This window comes from Sphaerodactylus townsendi, linkage group LG05 (assembly GCF_021028975.2).
Source record: "Sphaerodactylus townsendi isolate TG3544 linkage group LG05, MPM_Stown_v2.3, whole genome shotgun sequence".
In the NCBI taxonomy this organism is placed as follows: domain Eukaryota; kingdom Metazoa; phylum Chordata; class Lepidosauria; order Squamata; family Sphaerodactylidae; genus Sphaerodactylus; species Sphaerodactylus townsendi.
The window spans coordinates 42884677-42900450 of NC_059429.1; the positions used below are offsets into that span (position 1 = coordinate 42884677).

The window sequence follows — 15774 nt, forward strand, 5'->3', positions numbered from 1 at the left end:
CGTGAAGGGTCTCGGCCACTGAAGGCGTTTCTTGAAGCCCCTAGAGGAGCGTGATCTTTTCCTTCTGCCATTTTTTTTGGCCGTGAAGGGTCTGTTCCTACAATAACGTAGGGGTCATCGAGGGGTGAAGCTGCACGTGTGAACGAGGCTGGAGCTGCGGGCGACGCTTGATGGACGCGTTTGCATAGGCGGCTGGAGGGTTCCTGTTGCCATTTTAGGTATGCACGGAAACCATCTCCGGTGCACGCCTACCAGTGTAACGTGTGAAGGCAGCCCTCGCGCAGACAGCCTCCCTGCCCGCCCCGTTTCCCCCCAGAACCAATCAGGCCTTCAGCGGCGAAGGAGTTAAGGCGCCTGCCTCCCGTCCCCTCCTCCACCTCTCTTCTCCTCTCTTCGCCGTTCCACCATGTAGGCAACCCGGGCCCCTTCCCTCTTTGCATGGAGAAGGGCGCTTGACGTCAGCTCTATGAATATTGCACGAAGAAGCCGGATTGCGAGCGCGGCGGCGGCGGCTCGATGTAGGCAAGGGCTCTTCCCCGCAGCGGAGCGCGGCGGGCAGGAGGCGTTGATCGCCGCCGCTTTGGAGCAGCAGGAGATCCGGCGCTTCCTGGCCCAGGGCGAGCAGGGCGGCCGGGCTTGCGGGCGGCCGAGCTCGGCGCGGCGAGCCGAGGAGGAGGTGCTCGGCTGCGCTTTCCTTCCCCACCGCCAGGGGGCCCCCGGGGAATGTGACCTCAGCGGGCGCCACTGGGGCAGCAGCCGGGGAAGGCTGCCCGGGAACTCCTGCGCCGCCGCCGCCAACGCGCTGCCTCCGCTGCCTCCTCCGCCGCCGCCCGCCGCCCGCCTCCTGCCAGCCAGCATGGCTGCGAAGGAGCGGCAGAAAAGCAAAGTGACCAAGGAGAGCGTCACCCTGTTGCCTTGCTTTTATTTCGTGGAGGTGAGTCTAGCCTGCAGCTGAATGCACAGCCCGTTGTTGGGGCTTGAAAGCGATTTCTGCACCTGGGAAACTGCCTTGCCCAAAGACCATCCTCTAACTGGGGTTCTAGCTGAAGCTCAAGCATCACTTGTATGCTCGTGTGTGTGTCTGTGTGTGTGTGAATTGGCGTGCCTGTGCTGGTATTTTGCTCCTGGGCTTTGGGTGGGGGCGGTGGGGGGGATCTTTGGCTAACATGTCTGGCATTCTTGCCTGAAAACATGGCTCTCCTGATCTCATCTTTAGTCATCTGGGAAGTGGGAGTCCTCTGCTTAAAAAAAGAAAAACAACCAGTCACACCTGGAGGGATGCTTCAGCCATGGCCATCCAGAACCCGCCTTGATTTCCGTCTTCCTCCCTTGGGAGAATACAGTTCCTAAAAACTGAAGGGGATTTTGCAAATGGAGGGGGGTGTTTGGTGAGATCATGTCACGTGTGCAGGAGCATCCCACTCGGAGGGAATGTGGGTAGAGGCATACACGTTCTGTTCAAGCGTTATCACAGAAAACGAAAATGGGAAATATTCTGTTACCTGGGTAGTTACAGATGCCCTTCATAAAAGGTTCTAAGTGTGTATATGTTTGTTTGTTTGTTTTTCAGTTAAAGGCTAAAGCTCTGTTATGGCTGCTCTTTGTTATGATGCCACAAGCAACTCCATGCCTACACTTTGGCTTCTTCTAACAGCACAGTGCACAGTTGAGGCATTAGCTGCAATGTGTTTCTTAACAGTCAAGGGGGCATAAAAAGGGATTCAGACGTTTGTTGACAGCTCAGTAAGCAAATCCTTAGCAGACAGGGATTGTGGGAGAAGAAATATGTGTGAGTGATTCAATCTGTTTTGCTTTTGAGGCAAATCAACAGCAGACAAGTCAACTCCTCCAGTCATATCCTGCCTCCCTTCAATGGCTACCAAGTTGATCTGTCCAGATAGGTCTGTCTATAATAGCAGATAGCCCCCTCCAGAACCTGAGAGTCACAGGTTAGTTGGACTGATCATGTGGTGTTTGAATTGGCTGCCAGATCCCAAAACCTGCAAGTAAAGAATGGTATTAAAAAAAACAAGATGTAAGGTGCTAACTGCTGATTCTTAAAAACATGGCCCTGAATAAGTACATTCATTCTCATTATTATTCAACTAACACAAGATTGTCATAACTGCTTGCCAAAGCAAAAATGCTTACTGTAAAAAAAGTGACAAAAGGGATGTGTGAGAATCATCCGATTTAAGAATCGATCCCCCTCCCCCCGCAAGCTTTTATTGATTCTTTTTTATTTCATAAACAAGAAATTTAAAAACTGTGCTGGCATGCAAACAGAACAATAACTCCAAGAAGGCAGAAATGCAGCTTCTGTGGTGAAATGGAATGTGACCTGTGTGGTAAAATGTTAATGGGACATTCTAAGTAGGCCCATTCATGGTCCTTTCATACCAGTTTTATGTGATGGGAATAGCAGCTACCCACATGATGTGTCCATACACTTCCAAAGCTGCGGGAGTGGACCCTGTGCCATCGGAAACATTCTCCCACTGACAGGTGCCTTCAAGGAACATCTTAGAAATTTGTGAATCATCAGCTCCAGTGCTTTCAACCAGGTTGAGGAGCCATTAAAGAGATATCAGAGGCCATTGTAGTCTCAGGGTTTAATGCAAAGTGGCAATGCAGGGAGATCTGAGGTTCACTTCCACCCAGGGATGAGATCCCTGCTTTTGTTGGGAACTTCCATGCAATTTTGTCTTCATTCAGAGAGTAACTTCAGGTTCTCCAGGGTGGGGGTGTTCACCTTTTGGGATGAAGCAAACACCCCACCCCCCACCCCCAAAGCTTTTTCCTGGTTCAAATGGGAAGCTGTAGGAAGCTGTGAGTGGCGGGAATGGAGCTAAAGTTTGTTTTCAAAATTTTGGAACTAAGCTCTTCTTTCTTGTATCCCCTTTCCTTTTAGCCCCCTCCCTTTTAGCCCCTTTAGCATGGAACTTCCATGCAATTTTGTCTTCATTCAGAGAATAACTTCAGGTGCTCCAGGGTGGGGGTGTTCGCCTTTTGGGATGAAGCAAACACCCCACAACTCACCCCCAAGCTTTTCCCTGGTTCAAATGGGAAACTAGGAAGCTGAGTGGCAGGGATTGAGCTAAAGTTTGTTTTCAAAATTATGAAACTAATCTCTTCTTTCTTGTATCCCCTTTCCTTTTAGCCCCCTTGAAAACATTTCATAGTTGACCCATTATGTGGAGTTACTCCTTGTGTCAGCTGTGAAGGGGAAAAGAAGGAGGAAAGGGTTGTTCAGGCCTATATCCCCCCCAAAAAACATTCTTGTCACATGGACTCTGCTGATGCAACAAAGGGAAAGGGAGTAGGGATAGTGTCAGCAGGAAGGTGAATGAGCATGGAGAATATGGACACTGTCCCTGCCTGCTTTCACCCCACTCACTTGTGCTTTCTTGTGTGGGGTGCTTTCTTTGCCTAAAGGAAGTATGATAATATTTTATATTAGGTTTGTAGTTGTTTGCTGATTTCAAAAGAACATGGTGAAGCTAAATGATGGACTTAATCATGCAGTGCAACTCTTTCCAAACAGTGTCATTTGAAGAAATGCAACTGGATGATATGGAGAGATAAAGTCTACCGGACTCAAATCTAAGGGACATTCAAGTTTCCCACCCCTTAACTGGCAGCCAATCAAATGGACAGAGGAAACTCAGAACACAATGATGCAATAGCTTTCAATACATATATAATTGAAGAAAAATAAACAAGAGACAGAATGTTGACTTTCAGTGGTGGTGGTGCATCCCTCCTGTTAACTAGGTCCTACCTCCTCCAGGTTAATATTTCCTGCTTCAGGAGTCTCCTGTAATTAAAAAATGTCCTGTGCATAGTCATGCAGTTCTAGAGTGGGAAGGAGTGGCAGACTAGCTTGTCCAATTCCCTCCTCAATCCTGGAAATCAAAAGCTACAGCATCCCTCATGGACAGATGTCCATCCTCTGCTTGAAAAGAGTTTTCTACTCTCTTCAGTAATTTGTTCTGTGGTTGAGTTTTTCTTGCCATCAGAAAGTTTTTCCGAATGTTCAACCAGAACTTCAACTTAAACTCACTTGATCTAGAAAAGTAGCATGTCAAAGGAAAGTATAGTAGCTGAATGTCCTTCCTTACACATCTATTTTTCATGGCTAAGGAGGGGGAGTTACATATGGAGGTGGTATTGAACAAGACCTACAGTCTGGAGAGGTACAGTCTCAAGAGTGTAAACCTGTTCAGACTGTTTTTGGAAACAATGCATTTTTACCACAGCATACCTGGACCTCACTATCACTCTGACCAAACCCTGTGGAATCATTCTAATACACCATCTGGCAGCTAGAACATCACTTGAATATTCCTGTATTGTAGCCTGGCCTTATTTGTGCTTGGATATTAGGTTTCCTGATAAGGGGCTACTCTGATGAACTGAGGTAACCTGCAGGCTATTGGAAAGGACAAGGTTTTCTTGTATTGTTAGTTCCTTTAACATTACATTTATATGTATTCATGAGTAATGTTACGGTCTCTTGTTGAAAAACCAGCAACCTTGCTCTTTCCCCTTCATGTTCTCTTCTGATTGCTCCCTAAATCCTGCTTCTCACCAACAATAACCTGTGAACTGCAGGGGTGTCCATGAAATGTGCATGTGTATAAATCAGTGTGTTGTTTTTTAAAAAAAAAAATACCAGCAAGGCCAAACCAAACAGAAGCTGATCACTGGGGCATGATGAGAGTCCATCTCTCCCTGAGATGGGGTGGGAAGGGACTGGGAGGAAGGCAAGAAGACATGGAAGTTGAAGAAAGATGAAAGATACAATAGACACAAGAAAGGAGCCACTGTACTTTTGCAGGCTTTTTTTTTTGCGCAAAGACTCTTAAGTGTGAGATAGCTGTACCACTGGAGTCACCTGGCACCCAAAGCAAAGTTTCTCTGACCCATCCTGATGGCACTCGCCTCATTCTCCATCCCAAGCAGTTTAGTTATAGATACATGGAAATATTTTGTTTCAAAGGAGGAAACCCAGTGTCTAGGGTGCTCCTTGTCAAAGCTGTGGGTCACTGGAGAGAGTGTTTGACAAGTTCAGATTCTGTGGAAATCCTGCTTGATCTATAGATCCTGTATTTAGAGTGCAGTGAAATTGATGAACAAAACAGTTAGAGACAAAAGATGTTCTAACTCACATGACATCATCAGTTTAGGAAATTCACTGACAAAAAGATGTGCTGGTGGATACTATATTTGATAGCTGCTGGGAAGAAAGTCAAAATATGTTAGAGACCATTTCTTTCATGCCTTGTTGGTGGACCTCCTAGAGGCATCTGGTTGGTCACTGGAAGAAACAGGTTGTTGGGCTAAATGAGCCTTGGGTCTGGCCTGATGGGGCTGTTTTGATATTCCTTTGAGTGTGAACTCTTGACATCTCTGCTGCTGTATTCGGCGTGAGGGGATGGACAAATGGGTTGGCTCACAGGATCTTTGTGGATAAATTGTGTCCTGATTTCACTTAAGGCTTTAAAACTGGGGCTGTCCCAGGATATTACATGTTAGAGGACTTGATAGCATAATTATCTGGTGTCATCATCCACATGGGTCTTTCAAGAAGGCTCAGAGTGAATTCACAGAACAGATGAAAGAATTGTTCAGTGTATGTTCATGAACAAAGAGCACAACAGCCTGGAAGACAAAATCCCTTTTACACTATGGAGCTTTTACAGCTGAAATTATTACAGGATTACTATACAAAGGAGGCACATTCATTACATGGATATAATTGTGGATGCATTCAGACCACCAACTTTCTCTCAGGAGAGGACATTCTGCAACTGCTGCATATTCTTGCAACAGAGGTTTCAATAAGTCCAAAGCATATATAACCCAGGCTCTGCCCTATTTTAGGAATTTAACCAGCTGAAAATGTGATGGTTCCAGAATTAGTCACATGTAGGATTATCTACTGTCTGGATATCTGCAACCACCTTCAGTTACTTCAGAATTCCCAGAGCTCACTGGTTTTAGATTATTCCAATGGACCATACTGCGTCTTGAAATCTGGTTTCTACAAATCTGTTGACCATGTTTCCATGGTTAAGTGCTCCTGGTTGTCAAGCAAGTCCTTTCACTACTTAGGACAACTGCATTTTAAGCACCTACTTGGCCCTTTTAAAATCAATGACCGTCTCTATCTCTTCTACTTCTTCCCTCCAGAGGAGTCTTATCTCACTTGTTATTCCTGTTTAATGGCCTTGACTGTGCTATGGTCTTGTGGACTGTGCTATGGTCTTTTCTAGAGGCAGCCAATGCTGGAACAACAAGCCCCCTGGAATGTCTCCTAATAACGGCATGTTGGTGGATGCCATGTGGAATGGACATGTGCCAGCCAAATCTTCTACAAGCAGCGTGTGTCATATACCATATCTCAATCCTGTGATGGCCACATGAAAGCCGAAGTTAGACATTTGAGCAGGCAATTCAGAACAGAGCAGCATGGACCTCCTGCTCTGCTTGTGTCTTTTTCAGCATCCAAAGGACCATGATCACCCATTCTCTACATGTGCCAGGGAAAACTGATAAGGGGGAGATTCCCTGGGAACCACAAATAGTGGCTTAGCTACCATGCCAAGCCAACATTGTGGGTCCCTGCTAAAATCTTCTAAGGGTTTCCTGGGAAAAATCAGAACTGGTTTACAGGTTTTTTGAAAATCACTGATCTGTCTTAAGATCCAGTTCAGCATCATTAACATTTGTTGACAGTTTGCACTTAAATCAGTGACACTGAAGTACATCTTACTTCATGTGAAAATGGACAGTGACATGAACTTTATATTTGGGTCAGGACATCTCTCTCTTAGGCTGTTTCCGCACGGGCAGAAAACAGCACCCTAGAGACAGTAAAAACACTGTCCCTGGGGCGCTTTTCACACAGTTGGAACTGCTTTTGAACCTCGCTCCCTAAGGTTTTTCAAAAGCGGCGTCTTCCACCCGCTGCCGTGTGAACGGCAGTGCGTGGAAGATGTTGTTTTTCCTGTGCCGGCCCCAAATACCTCCTTACCTCCTCCTGGCTTTTGTCACTCTGTGGAGGCCTGGGGACACACCTCCTGGCCTCCATTCCTGCAGTCGTTGCTCTGGCCATGGGGGCATGTCCCCTGGCCTCCACAGAGCAATGGAAGCCAGGAGGAGGTAAGGAGGCATTTGGGGGGCTGCACGGCCTTGTGGAGCCTGCTCTGCCAGTGGGGCCGTTCGATATAACATCCCCAGGGCTTGCATCGGCATGAACCATGCCGATGCAACCCCGCTGCTCAGGCCGGGCAGAGACAGCCTTACTGTTCTGTTCCCCAAGCAAATTAAATTCAGGTGCCTTGCACTTGGCCAGAACAGAGTCTAAGACCCAGAGATGCATAAGCAACAGTTCCAAAAAGGCTTAATAGTACTGAAAGTTTAGGACTTTGACTCCTCCCATGAAGTCTAACTAAATAAAGAATAGTTGTGATGCTGGAAACGATTGGAGATGGTTTGAAGAACTTGCAGACACCAACTTTTCCTTAACTGCTTCTAAGGAAGGTTGTGCTGCTTGCTTCTTCTTCTGAGTTCTCCCGGTGTTCTCTAACTGGACTCTGTTTCCTTGAAATTCTGTTGGAACTTACGAACTCTGAGTTCTATGGATCTATAACACCTTAAATGTCTGAGATATTGCTGTCTCCAGCCTTCCCCAGAAACCTGAACTATAACAGACTGTAAAACAGGAACTGCTAACTAATAAGAATGCTATAGTGCTTTGCCTCTAGAGGGCTTCTTAAAGGGACAGGGTCCAACTAAGGTTCCCTCCCACAGAATACAACTAAACCCATTCTAACTAAGGGTGCAATTGAGGCTTAAATAAGACAAATAGTGAGGGTATCTCTGGGGACATGACACTTACTGTGTATATTGCAGAACTGATAATGTATTAGGCCACATCTACATTTAAAATATGTATTAGTTTATATTTCTCTAAAAGTGATTCTGGAAACTGTAGTTGATGAGAATTGTATCACCACTTAAGTGCCATGCATATATTTACAGATCTTGAGAAATATTACAAATAGTGAAAACATACGATACATACTGCCAAGAGAAATGCCATGGTTTGTGCAATTCATTGGATGTGAATTATTAGCTTTTTACCCCCCTTTTAGCCTCTGTGAATAGAAATACTTAAATGCTACCAAATTGTCCATTACAGTGACAGAACTGTGTCACATTTCTTTCAACAAATGTGACCTCTGATACTTTTTTAGGAAAAGAAAAAATCCTCATCTTTATGCAGTGCTATACCTCTACTCCATAGCTTGCCACTGAAAGTATGTCTTATTGATATATATGCATATCCTATTAATGTCAGATGCTGGTTACACATCTGTATGCAGAGTAAAATACGCTGACTGTGTTTTGGTATGCATATGTGTATTGAATGAAGAAAGATAATTGCATTTTTTAAAGGTTGTCCTAATGGTAGGGAATTAAGGAAGCATGCACTGTTTTGATTACACAGTATCATGAGAAAATGAAGGACATCCTTTGTTCTTATTGCTCTATGCCATGTTAGAATGTGGGGGGAGGGTCTGAATTATGCAGGAGTCTGCTCCAGATGGACTGGGATTTAGTTCTCACATGTTGCAAGGACACAGATTATTAATATTCTTTATTTATTTGTGTGTAACCCTTGTGTTCCCAGAATCAGTTTGCGCTAATGTTCTATTTATTCTGACATGGTTAGCATGGGGTACAGAAGAATTTCAGAACCAAATTTGAAGGTTGTAGTTCTTTGGCATGTGTAACAACTTCTCTTATTTTTGTTGGAATCTTCTGCTTACATTTTTTCTCTTTTTTTCAGTAGTAAACATCTTGAAATTCACCACTATGTCAGTGATTGAGTGGATACAGGTTTCAGTCTCAAAACAGTAACTGAAATGTGTGATCCTTTATAATTCTGGTAGAGTGTGTCTGGACATGCACAGAGATTTTCATTCTTAAGAATAACTGCACCCTATCCCTAACTGGTTATCCAGCACAAAATAGTCCTCTGGACGTAGTTTGGCTGGATTCTACCTATATTTTTCAGAACTTCCTGTAGAATTTTATTGATTGTTAGCTTACAGACATAGCTACTATCCTAGTTCAGAGATGAAGTTTAGGAAAGAGCACTGTCTTCTCCCTTAATTTACACTACATATGATTATTCATTAAGGACATTTGTAATTCCGGCTCTCACTCACTCTGTACATATAATAAATATTTGAACAAGCAAGTAGACCTGTGTGTCACATCTGCCCTAAGGAGTTGATATGTGTCAATAACATATGTGCTGTAGTTAATGGGAGACTCCCCCTCCTTCCCCAAAAGGATTCACAATCAGTACTTTTAGAATGGTAAGCTTTTTGTGCAGGTTCACCAGGATTAGATTCAAGAGCAGGCCTTTAAACCTTTTGGAGGGAGAATTGTACCCCCTTTTCAATCTCTGATCCATTCTTGACTGTTTTCAGACATCACAATAAATACATCCTATTGATCCGATGTGATAAGTAGGGAGGCAAGACTACGGAGAGCTATGCACTTTCTCCTTACTTATGAGTATCCTCACCCTCATTCTATTTGTTCAGCCACATCAATATATTCTATAAATTGTACTCTGGAACAGGCTTGTCACAATCCTCATCCCTTTTCTCTTCTTCAATTCTGCATTGTTTTCCTCTCTAAAAAGTGATAAAAGCTTTGGTAGAACCTGCATGTTTATGGCAAGGTCACAGTCCTGGAGTATACACAGAACTTTGAAGGGGGAAATTCTCTTTATGAGGAGAAAGCTGTTATAGTGGGTAGATTATGGACTGCCTTTAACTGGTTTCTGTGGAGCCTTTTTTATTGACAAAGTGAATGAACACATGATTAACAGTGCAATTTTAAATGGAGTTATAACTCGGCTTAAGATTGCATCGTGAGTTCTGTTTTTCAACTGCATTTGGAATTTCCCTCCTGAAGGCCCTAGTCCCCAAGGGACCAGTCTGCTTGGAGAGTTATCCTCGGCAGGGAAAGGCAGCTTGGAAAGAAAGCAGAAGGAAGGAGAAAGTTTCCTGAGAAAAGCAAAGTTGATAGCTGGATGGAGCAGCAAGGTTTTATGTGTGCTTCCATGTCTGTATCCAGGAAACTTAAATCCACATCCAGGGGTAGGGGGCTGAATCCACCAGCTGAAGAAACATGGGCTTCTGCTGGCATAAATGCCCTCCCTGGGGCACTTACTGGGTGAAATTGCCAGTGTGCAGCCACCACCAATCTCCCCCAGCATTGAGACGCAGCTTGGGACGCTGCACTAATGTCCCATCACCACCACTGTATCGGGTCCGTGGCCAAGGGAGGAGCTGACATTAGTCCGTTTCCTCCTGGCCATTCTCTGGTTTATGCTGGCAGTGGGGAATCCGGACTTACATGACGCTTTTGGGTTGCTAAGTCTATTCAGCCCCATAGAAGCTTCTCAGCGCCAGGGAGACTGTTTTGTTTTGCAAGACTCCCTGCACTGCCAGGAAGCTTCTCCAGGAGCAGTTACAGCACCAGCAGCGCCCACATCACCATTTGAATAGGCCTGCCTGAGCTAGAACATACTTGACGAAGGGAGCTTTGACTCTTGAAAATTCAAACCCTAAAAATCTCATAGGTCTCTAAGGTGCTACTGGACTCAAATCTAGCTGAAAACCCCTTCTGTTAAACGCCTTTTTTTTTTTTTGCAAATTCCTTCCTCCTGTAGGCACAATTTCTAATTAATTTCTTCAGTCAAGTTCTGAATCAAGCTAAGAAAAGATGGCTGGGATGGGGGAGTTTAGGAGCAAACTGGTGTTCCTTGACCCCCACCCCCACCCCCTCCTCCCAAGCTGAACTCCTTTCAGGTTTTGCTGAGGAGAAGCAGTGGTAGCTTTGCCAAGCTTTTAAGTGGGGCCTAGAATTCTCTCAGAATTACAACTGATCTCCAATCTACAGAGATCAATTCCCTTCAGGGCAGGCATCTCCTGCCCCATCATCCATTGTCAACTGCTGCTTTGAGTGGCAGTGAGATAATTTAAAAAACTGGCAACACTGCATGTAGTGCTATATCATGTCTAGTTAAAAACATAGGTTGATTCCACATGGGCCAAAAACAGCAGTGTGAAAACGGTGTGAAAATGGTGTAAAAGGTTTTAAAACTGTGTAAAAGGGTTTATACTGTTTTCACACCATTTTCACACCGCTGTTTTGGCCCATGCGGAATCAGTCATAGTTTTTATCAGAAGTGATACACTGCTGCAGCCATGTTCATGGGGGCCCTATGTCCATGCCCACAACCCTCCTTCCTGTTCCCTCTTTCCCTGGAGAAAATGGCTGCTTTGGAGGTTGGACTATGGTGTTATGCTCAGCTGAAGTCCCCAGGCTCCACACAGCACAAAAAAATCTCCAGGAATTTTCCCACTCAGAATTGTCAACCTTAAACAGTGGGTAGGGGAAACAAAACTTATCACCCAGCTTTCTTCACTGCAGATGCCCCTGAATCCCCATATTAGTAGTTGTCTGTAGAAGAATTAAAATTGGAATCCCCATTTCCCCCTCATAACATATAATTCAGCTTGCAGTTCTGCAGTCTTCAAGGAGGGATCATTTTAGTAGGACTGATGTCTGGTTTTCCAGTACATTTCCTTACTATTTTTCTTTTTCTCTTCCTTTCTGTTTCTCTAGACGATACACCCAGTGTTTGGTTGTTGTGGGTTTTCCAGGCTAAAATATCAGCATGTATCATACCTTTTCACTCAATGGAGTTTGACATCATGAAATGCATTAGTGGGTGGCTCCTCAGGCTGGAGAAAGCCTCCTAATCTTGCTGAGCAGAGTGGCAGGATACAGGCTACCATTTCAACTTAAGTGTACTGAGATTTATAATCCCCATATTGAACAAGTGGAGGGAGAAGGGAAGGTATTTAATGTTTAAAAAACATTCTTACAGCCCAGTCCAGATGGGGAAAGCTCTGTGGCAGCTGGGGACAGCGAAGCGAAGGTGGTGGTGCTGCATCATCTCCAACGTTTTGGGTAGGTGTTGAAAGGAGGCAAAACTGAGAAACCCCCTACTGCCTGAATAGCCCTGAATGGGAAAAAAGGATTTATGCCACACTTTCTGGTGGTGTAAATCTGTGGCCAGAAAGGGGGATGTTCCTGGGCTGTAAAATGGTGGAAACGGACTAAAGTCAGCTTCACCTCTGGAAATGATTCCGGATTCCTCTGGCTGATTCCCGATTCCTCTGTGTGATTCCCGTCTGCCCACATGTTTGCTCTCTCCACTGGCATAGGTCCCCCTTACTCCATCAGAGTGGGGAAACATGCTGGCAGAGACCCCTACAACCCATTTCACTCCTTCATCTGGATTGGGCTATACATATGGATGGCCTAGGAATGAATCTATGTCTAGTATACTTCTTGTATATTCTACTGACATCAATCAGGGGCAATTCTATAAGGTCAAGAAAGTTATACTACCTAAAAGATTACCTGTAAAATTATGACTTATATATATAGTTGCATTATCTCTAGTACCGGTATGTTGTTTAAGTAGGTCACTGTAATAAGTTGGTCAAACATCCTGATTTGATTATTCAAAAAGAAAAGACTTCTAAAACAAACTCCTGGTTTCTTTTCTGTAGTGTTTAGCACTGTTATTACAACTTTTGGAAAACACAAAATAGAAAATATTATTGCACAGTTGATTGTTCCCAGCACTACTAATGATTGCCATTTCATGTCTGTGTGTTTGTAAACTGGCCTTACAAATAACAGAGGATAAATTCTAATCTGATGCAATACACACAATTGTACCTATAAGTCGATTCTTCATTACAGCAATCTGTGACCCGTTTCAGGTATAATACGAATGTAGGACTTGTGTGCCAAGATATCTCACTAAGAAAACAATCCTAAGCAGGTCTGCTGAGAATCCTACTCCAGTCTGTTAGCTGGATTTAATCCAGGAAAGTGTTCTTAGAATGCTACTGTAATCATCTTAAGTATTACTTTCCATCATGGAAAAGGACATGGCTGAACTATAAGAAAAAACAGCTTGACTAAATTGTCATCTCTCAGAGTCATCCTGTGCTAAATTATAAATGTATTGCACTCTGGAAGGTGTTAGATAGTGCTGGAACAATGTTTTTAAAAGTTTCCTTCAGATTTGCAGATAATTAGACTAGACTGGACATAAACCCATACTGGTCTCCATTTTTTATATGATTGATCTCAAATCTATGACCTGTTTTCTTACCAAATAGTTTTCAATTTAATAAATAAAGGTTGCCAATCAAATCATTTTTATACTGCCTAATCCAGTTTGTAATTCAAATCTTGTTTGGTCTTTACAAAAATTATAATTTCTAATAAGAGTAAATGTTAAGTTTAATTTTAAAATACTGGAAAATGGAATGTCTGATATCATGCATTTTAACAGTAAAGTGACTGTAACACTTTGAATACATCATGAACAGTGCTAATAAATAAGAGCTATATGTCAACAGAAATGAGTGCATCTTTGAATATGGCAGTAGACAGGCCGTCTCCTTTTTGACATCACATTGATTTTCATAGTTAATGAGAAAGTAGAAAGGCTTTTGCTACTTTCTTAGTGTGTCCGCAGTTTTGTATGAGGTCAAGGATGAGAGTTTATCCTTCTCCCAAGCCAGCACAAAACCAGAAACTAAACTAAGACATCACACTGAGATACGGAGGCACTTAGAAACAGTGAAACAGCTTTCTACTTTCATGGTCACCCAAAACCCAGAACAAGATCAGAGGGAAGGCTTCCATAAAATTCTTGCTACCTGCTTTCCAAATTTAGCATGTTATCAGAGATGAGTCCATATTCTGTGCTGGAAGGAAGGGAGTAGAATCAGTGGTGAACTTATTGAAGAAGTGGACCCAAGAAGAGAAATATGAACTAGGTACATATTGGATCCAGCACTGGATCTAACCAGATTTTTGCTCAATTCCACTCCTTACTATGGCTCCTCTTGCCCTGACCTAGATGGCTTTTATCAGTGCAGATCCCATGACACCGTTCATATCCTTTTTTATGGTCAAAGGGGATTCCATCCACTTTTTAGCTAGTGGAAATCCTGGTTGGACTTCGAAGCTTTGGGGCAATGGAATATACATAGCTGAAGTTTACTTCTCTCTCTTACAAAACATTACTGTAATGTCCTTGCAAACATGAGGCAAGAGTCCTCTTATATGTGTTGAATTCTCGCTGAAAGAAAGATGCTCAACTTGCTAGTGAATCACAGAAGTTGTAGTTGGCTCTCATAGAGAACATCTGAATGTCAGTCCATTGGTTCATGTTTATTATGTATTCACTGACTTAGGGGTGTACCAAAAATGCGTATTTTTGAGATTTTAGTATATTGCCTCCCCCCCAAATGTATTTCTAATATTCCCAAGCTCCAGTGCTGTTATGATATTCAGGCCCAGGGTTTTTTCGGAATCCAATTTTTTGGGGGTCCGTTATTCCTTATGAAGAAACTTCCATGGTGTTTTTGAATATACAGGCACCAATATTGTCATGGACCTGCTGGTATCTGTCCTGTAAATAACCTTCAAATTGCAAATAGATTGAACTAACAGGTCTAGTTCTATTGGTCCCTGAACAGGATGCCCCCAAATAGCCTCCATTATTTCCTATGGAGAAAAAGAAAAAAAGATAAAACATCCCAGGCTGCTTCCAGGCAAAAACCATGCCTGCAGATATTAATCCCTGGTCAAAATCATATCTCCCATGGAAGAACTAGCACAATAAGCCCAACAGAATCACTGCAGAATCCCAGTAGAACAACAAGGCAATATACCAAGCCAAACAAAACTAAAATCAGACCAGAGAATCTCTGCAGTGGAAATTCCAGGTGGAAGAACCTTTGCAAGCTCAGCAAAGTCAATGAAAATGTACAGATACCCAGCAGGACTCAGTGGCATTCTTCTTCTTCTGGCAGTCTTTGGGGGAGGGCGGCCTAAAAATCTAAAGGAAGGAAGGAAGGAAGGAAGGACGGACGGACGGACGGACGGACGGACGGACGGACGGACGGACGGACAAATACAAGCAAGGGATGGGGAATGTTGTGAGCCCAGCAGAAGAAATGATAGTGTATAAAATATCCAGGAAAATGCAGTGCCACTGTGGCAGTGCAAGTTCAATGGAATTAATGTGCATCCAGAGAAGAATAAATCCAACTACTGCTGTGAGCAACACAGTAAAAACCACAAAAGGAACACAAAGCAACTCTTGCAAAGAAAGCAGAAAAAACTTTTGAAACTGACAAAGAAATTGACAAAGAAAACTGAAACTGACAGAAGTAACCTGGCAAACCCATGAAACTTCCCCAATATGCAAAAACAAAGGGAAGAAAGGAAAAGGGAAAAACAGTCTACAGAACCCTACAAATGCTGGCTTCCAATCTTACCAGTAAATTCCAAATATTTCTGGGATTTTGGGGAGGCTTCTTTTCACTTTCCTGAAAAATCCCAGAAATATTTGTAATACTCTTGAGGTAAAGGTGCAAGCACCAGGTCATTACTGACCCATGGGGTGATTATCACATCATGACATTTGCTAGGCACACTATGTTTACAGGGTGGTCTGCCTAGTTGTCTGAGCTTTACCACTAGCAAGCTGGGTATTCATTTCACCAGCCTCAGAAAGATGGAAGGCTGGGTCAACCTTGAGCTGGCTATCAAAACCAATTTCCATCAGGATCAAATTCA

The 15774-nt window shown here is 43.6% G+C and overlaps 1 protein-coding gene across 1 annotated transcript in view; it reads left to right on the forward strand.

Annotated features, from left to right (window-relative positions):
• Nucleotides 1–307: 307 nt before the first annotated feature.
• The window catches only part of PLPPR4 (phospholipid phosphatase related 4), a 49574-nt gene continuing 34107 nt past the window's right edge, over nucleotides 308–15774 (forward strand). The window contains 1 exon segment of the mRNA XM_048497389.1: nucleotides 308–934. Within this exon segment, the coding sequence (XP_048353346.1) occupies nucleotides 467–934 (468 nt within the window). The 5' untranslated portion in view covers nucleotides 308–466.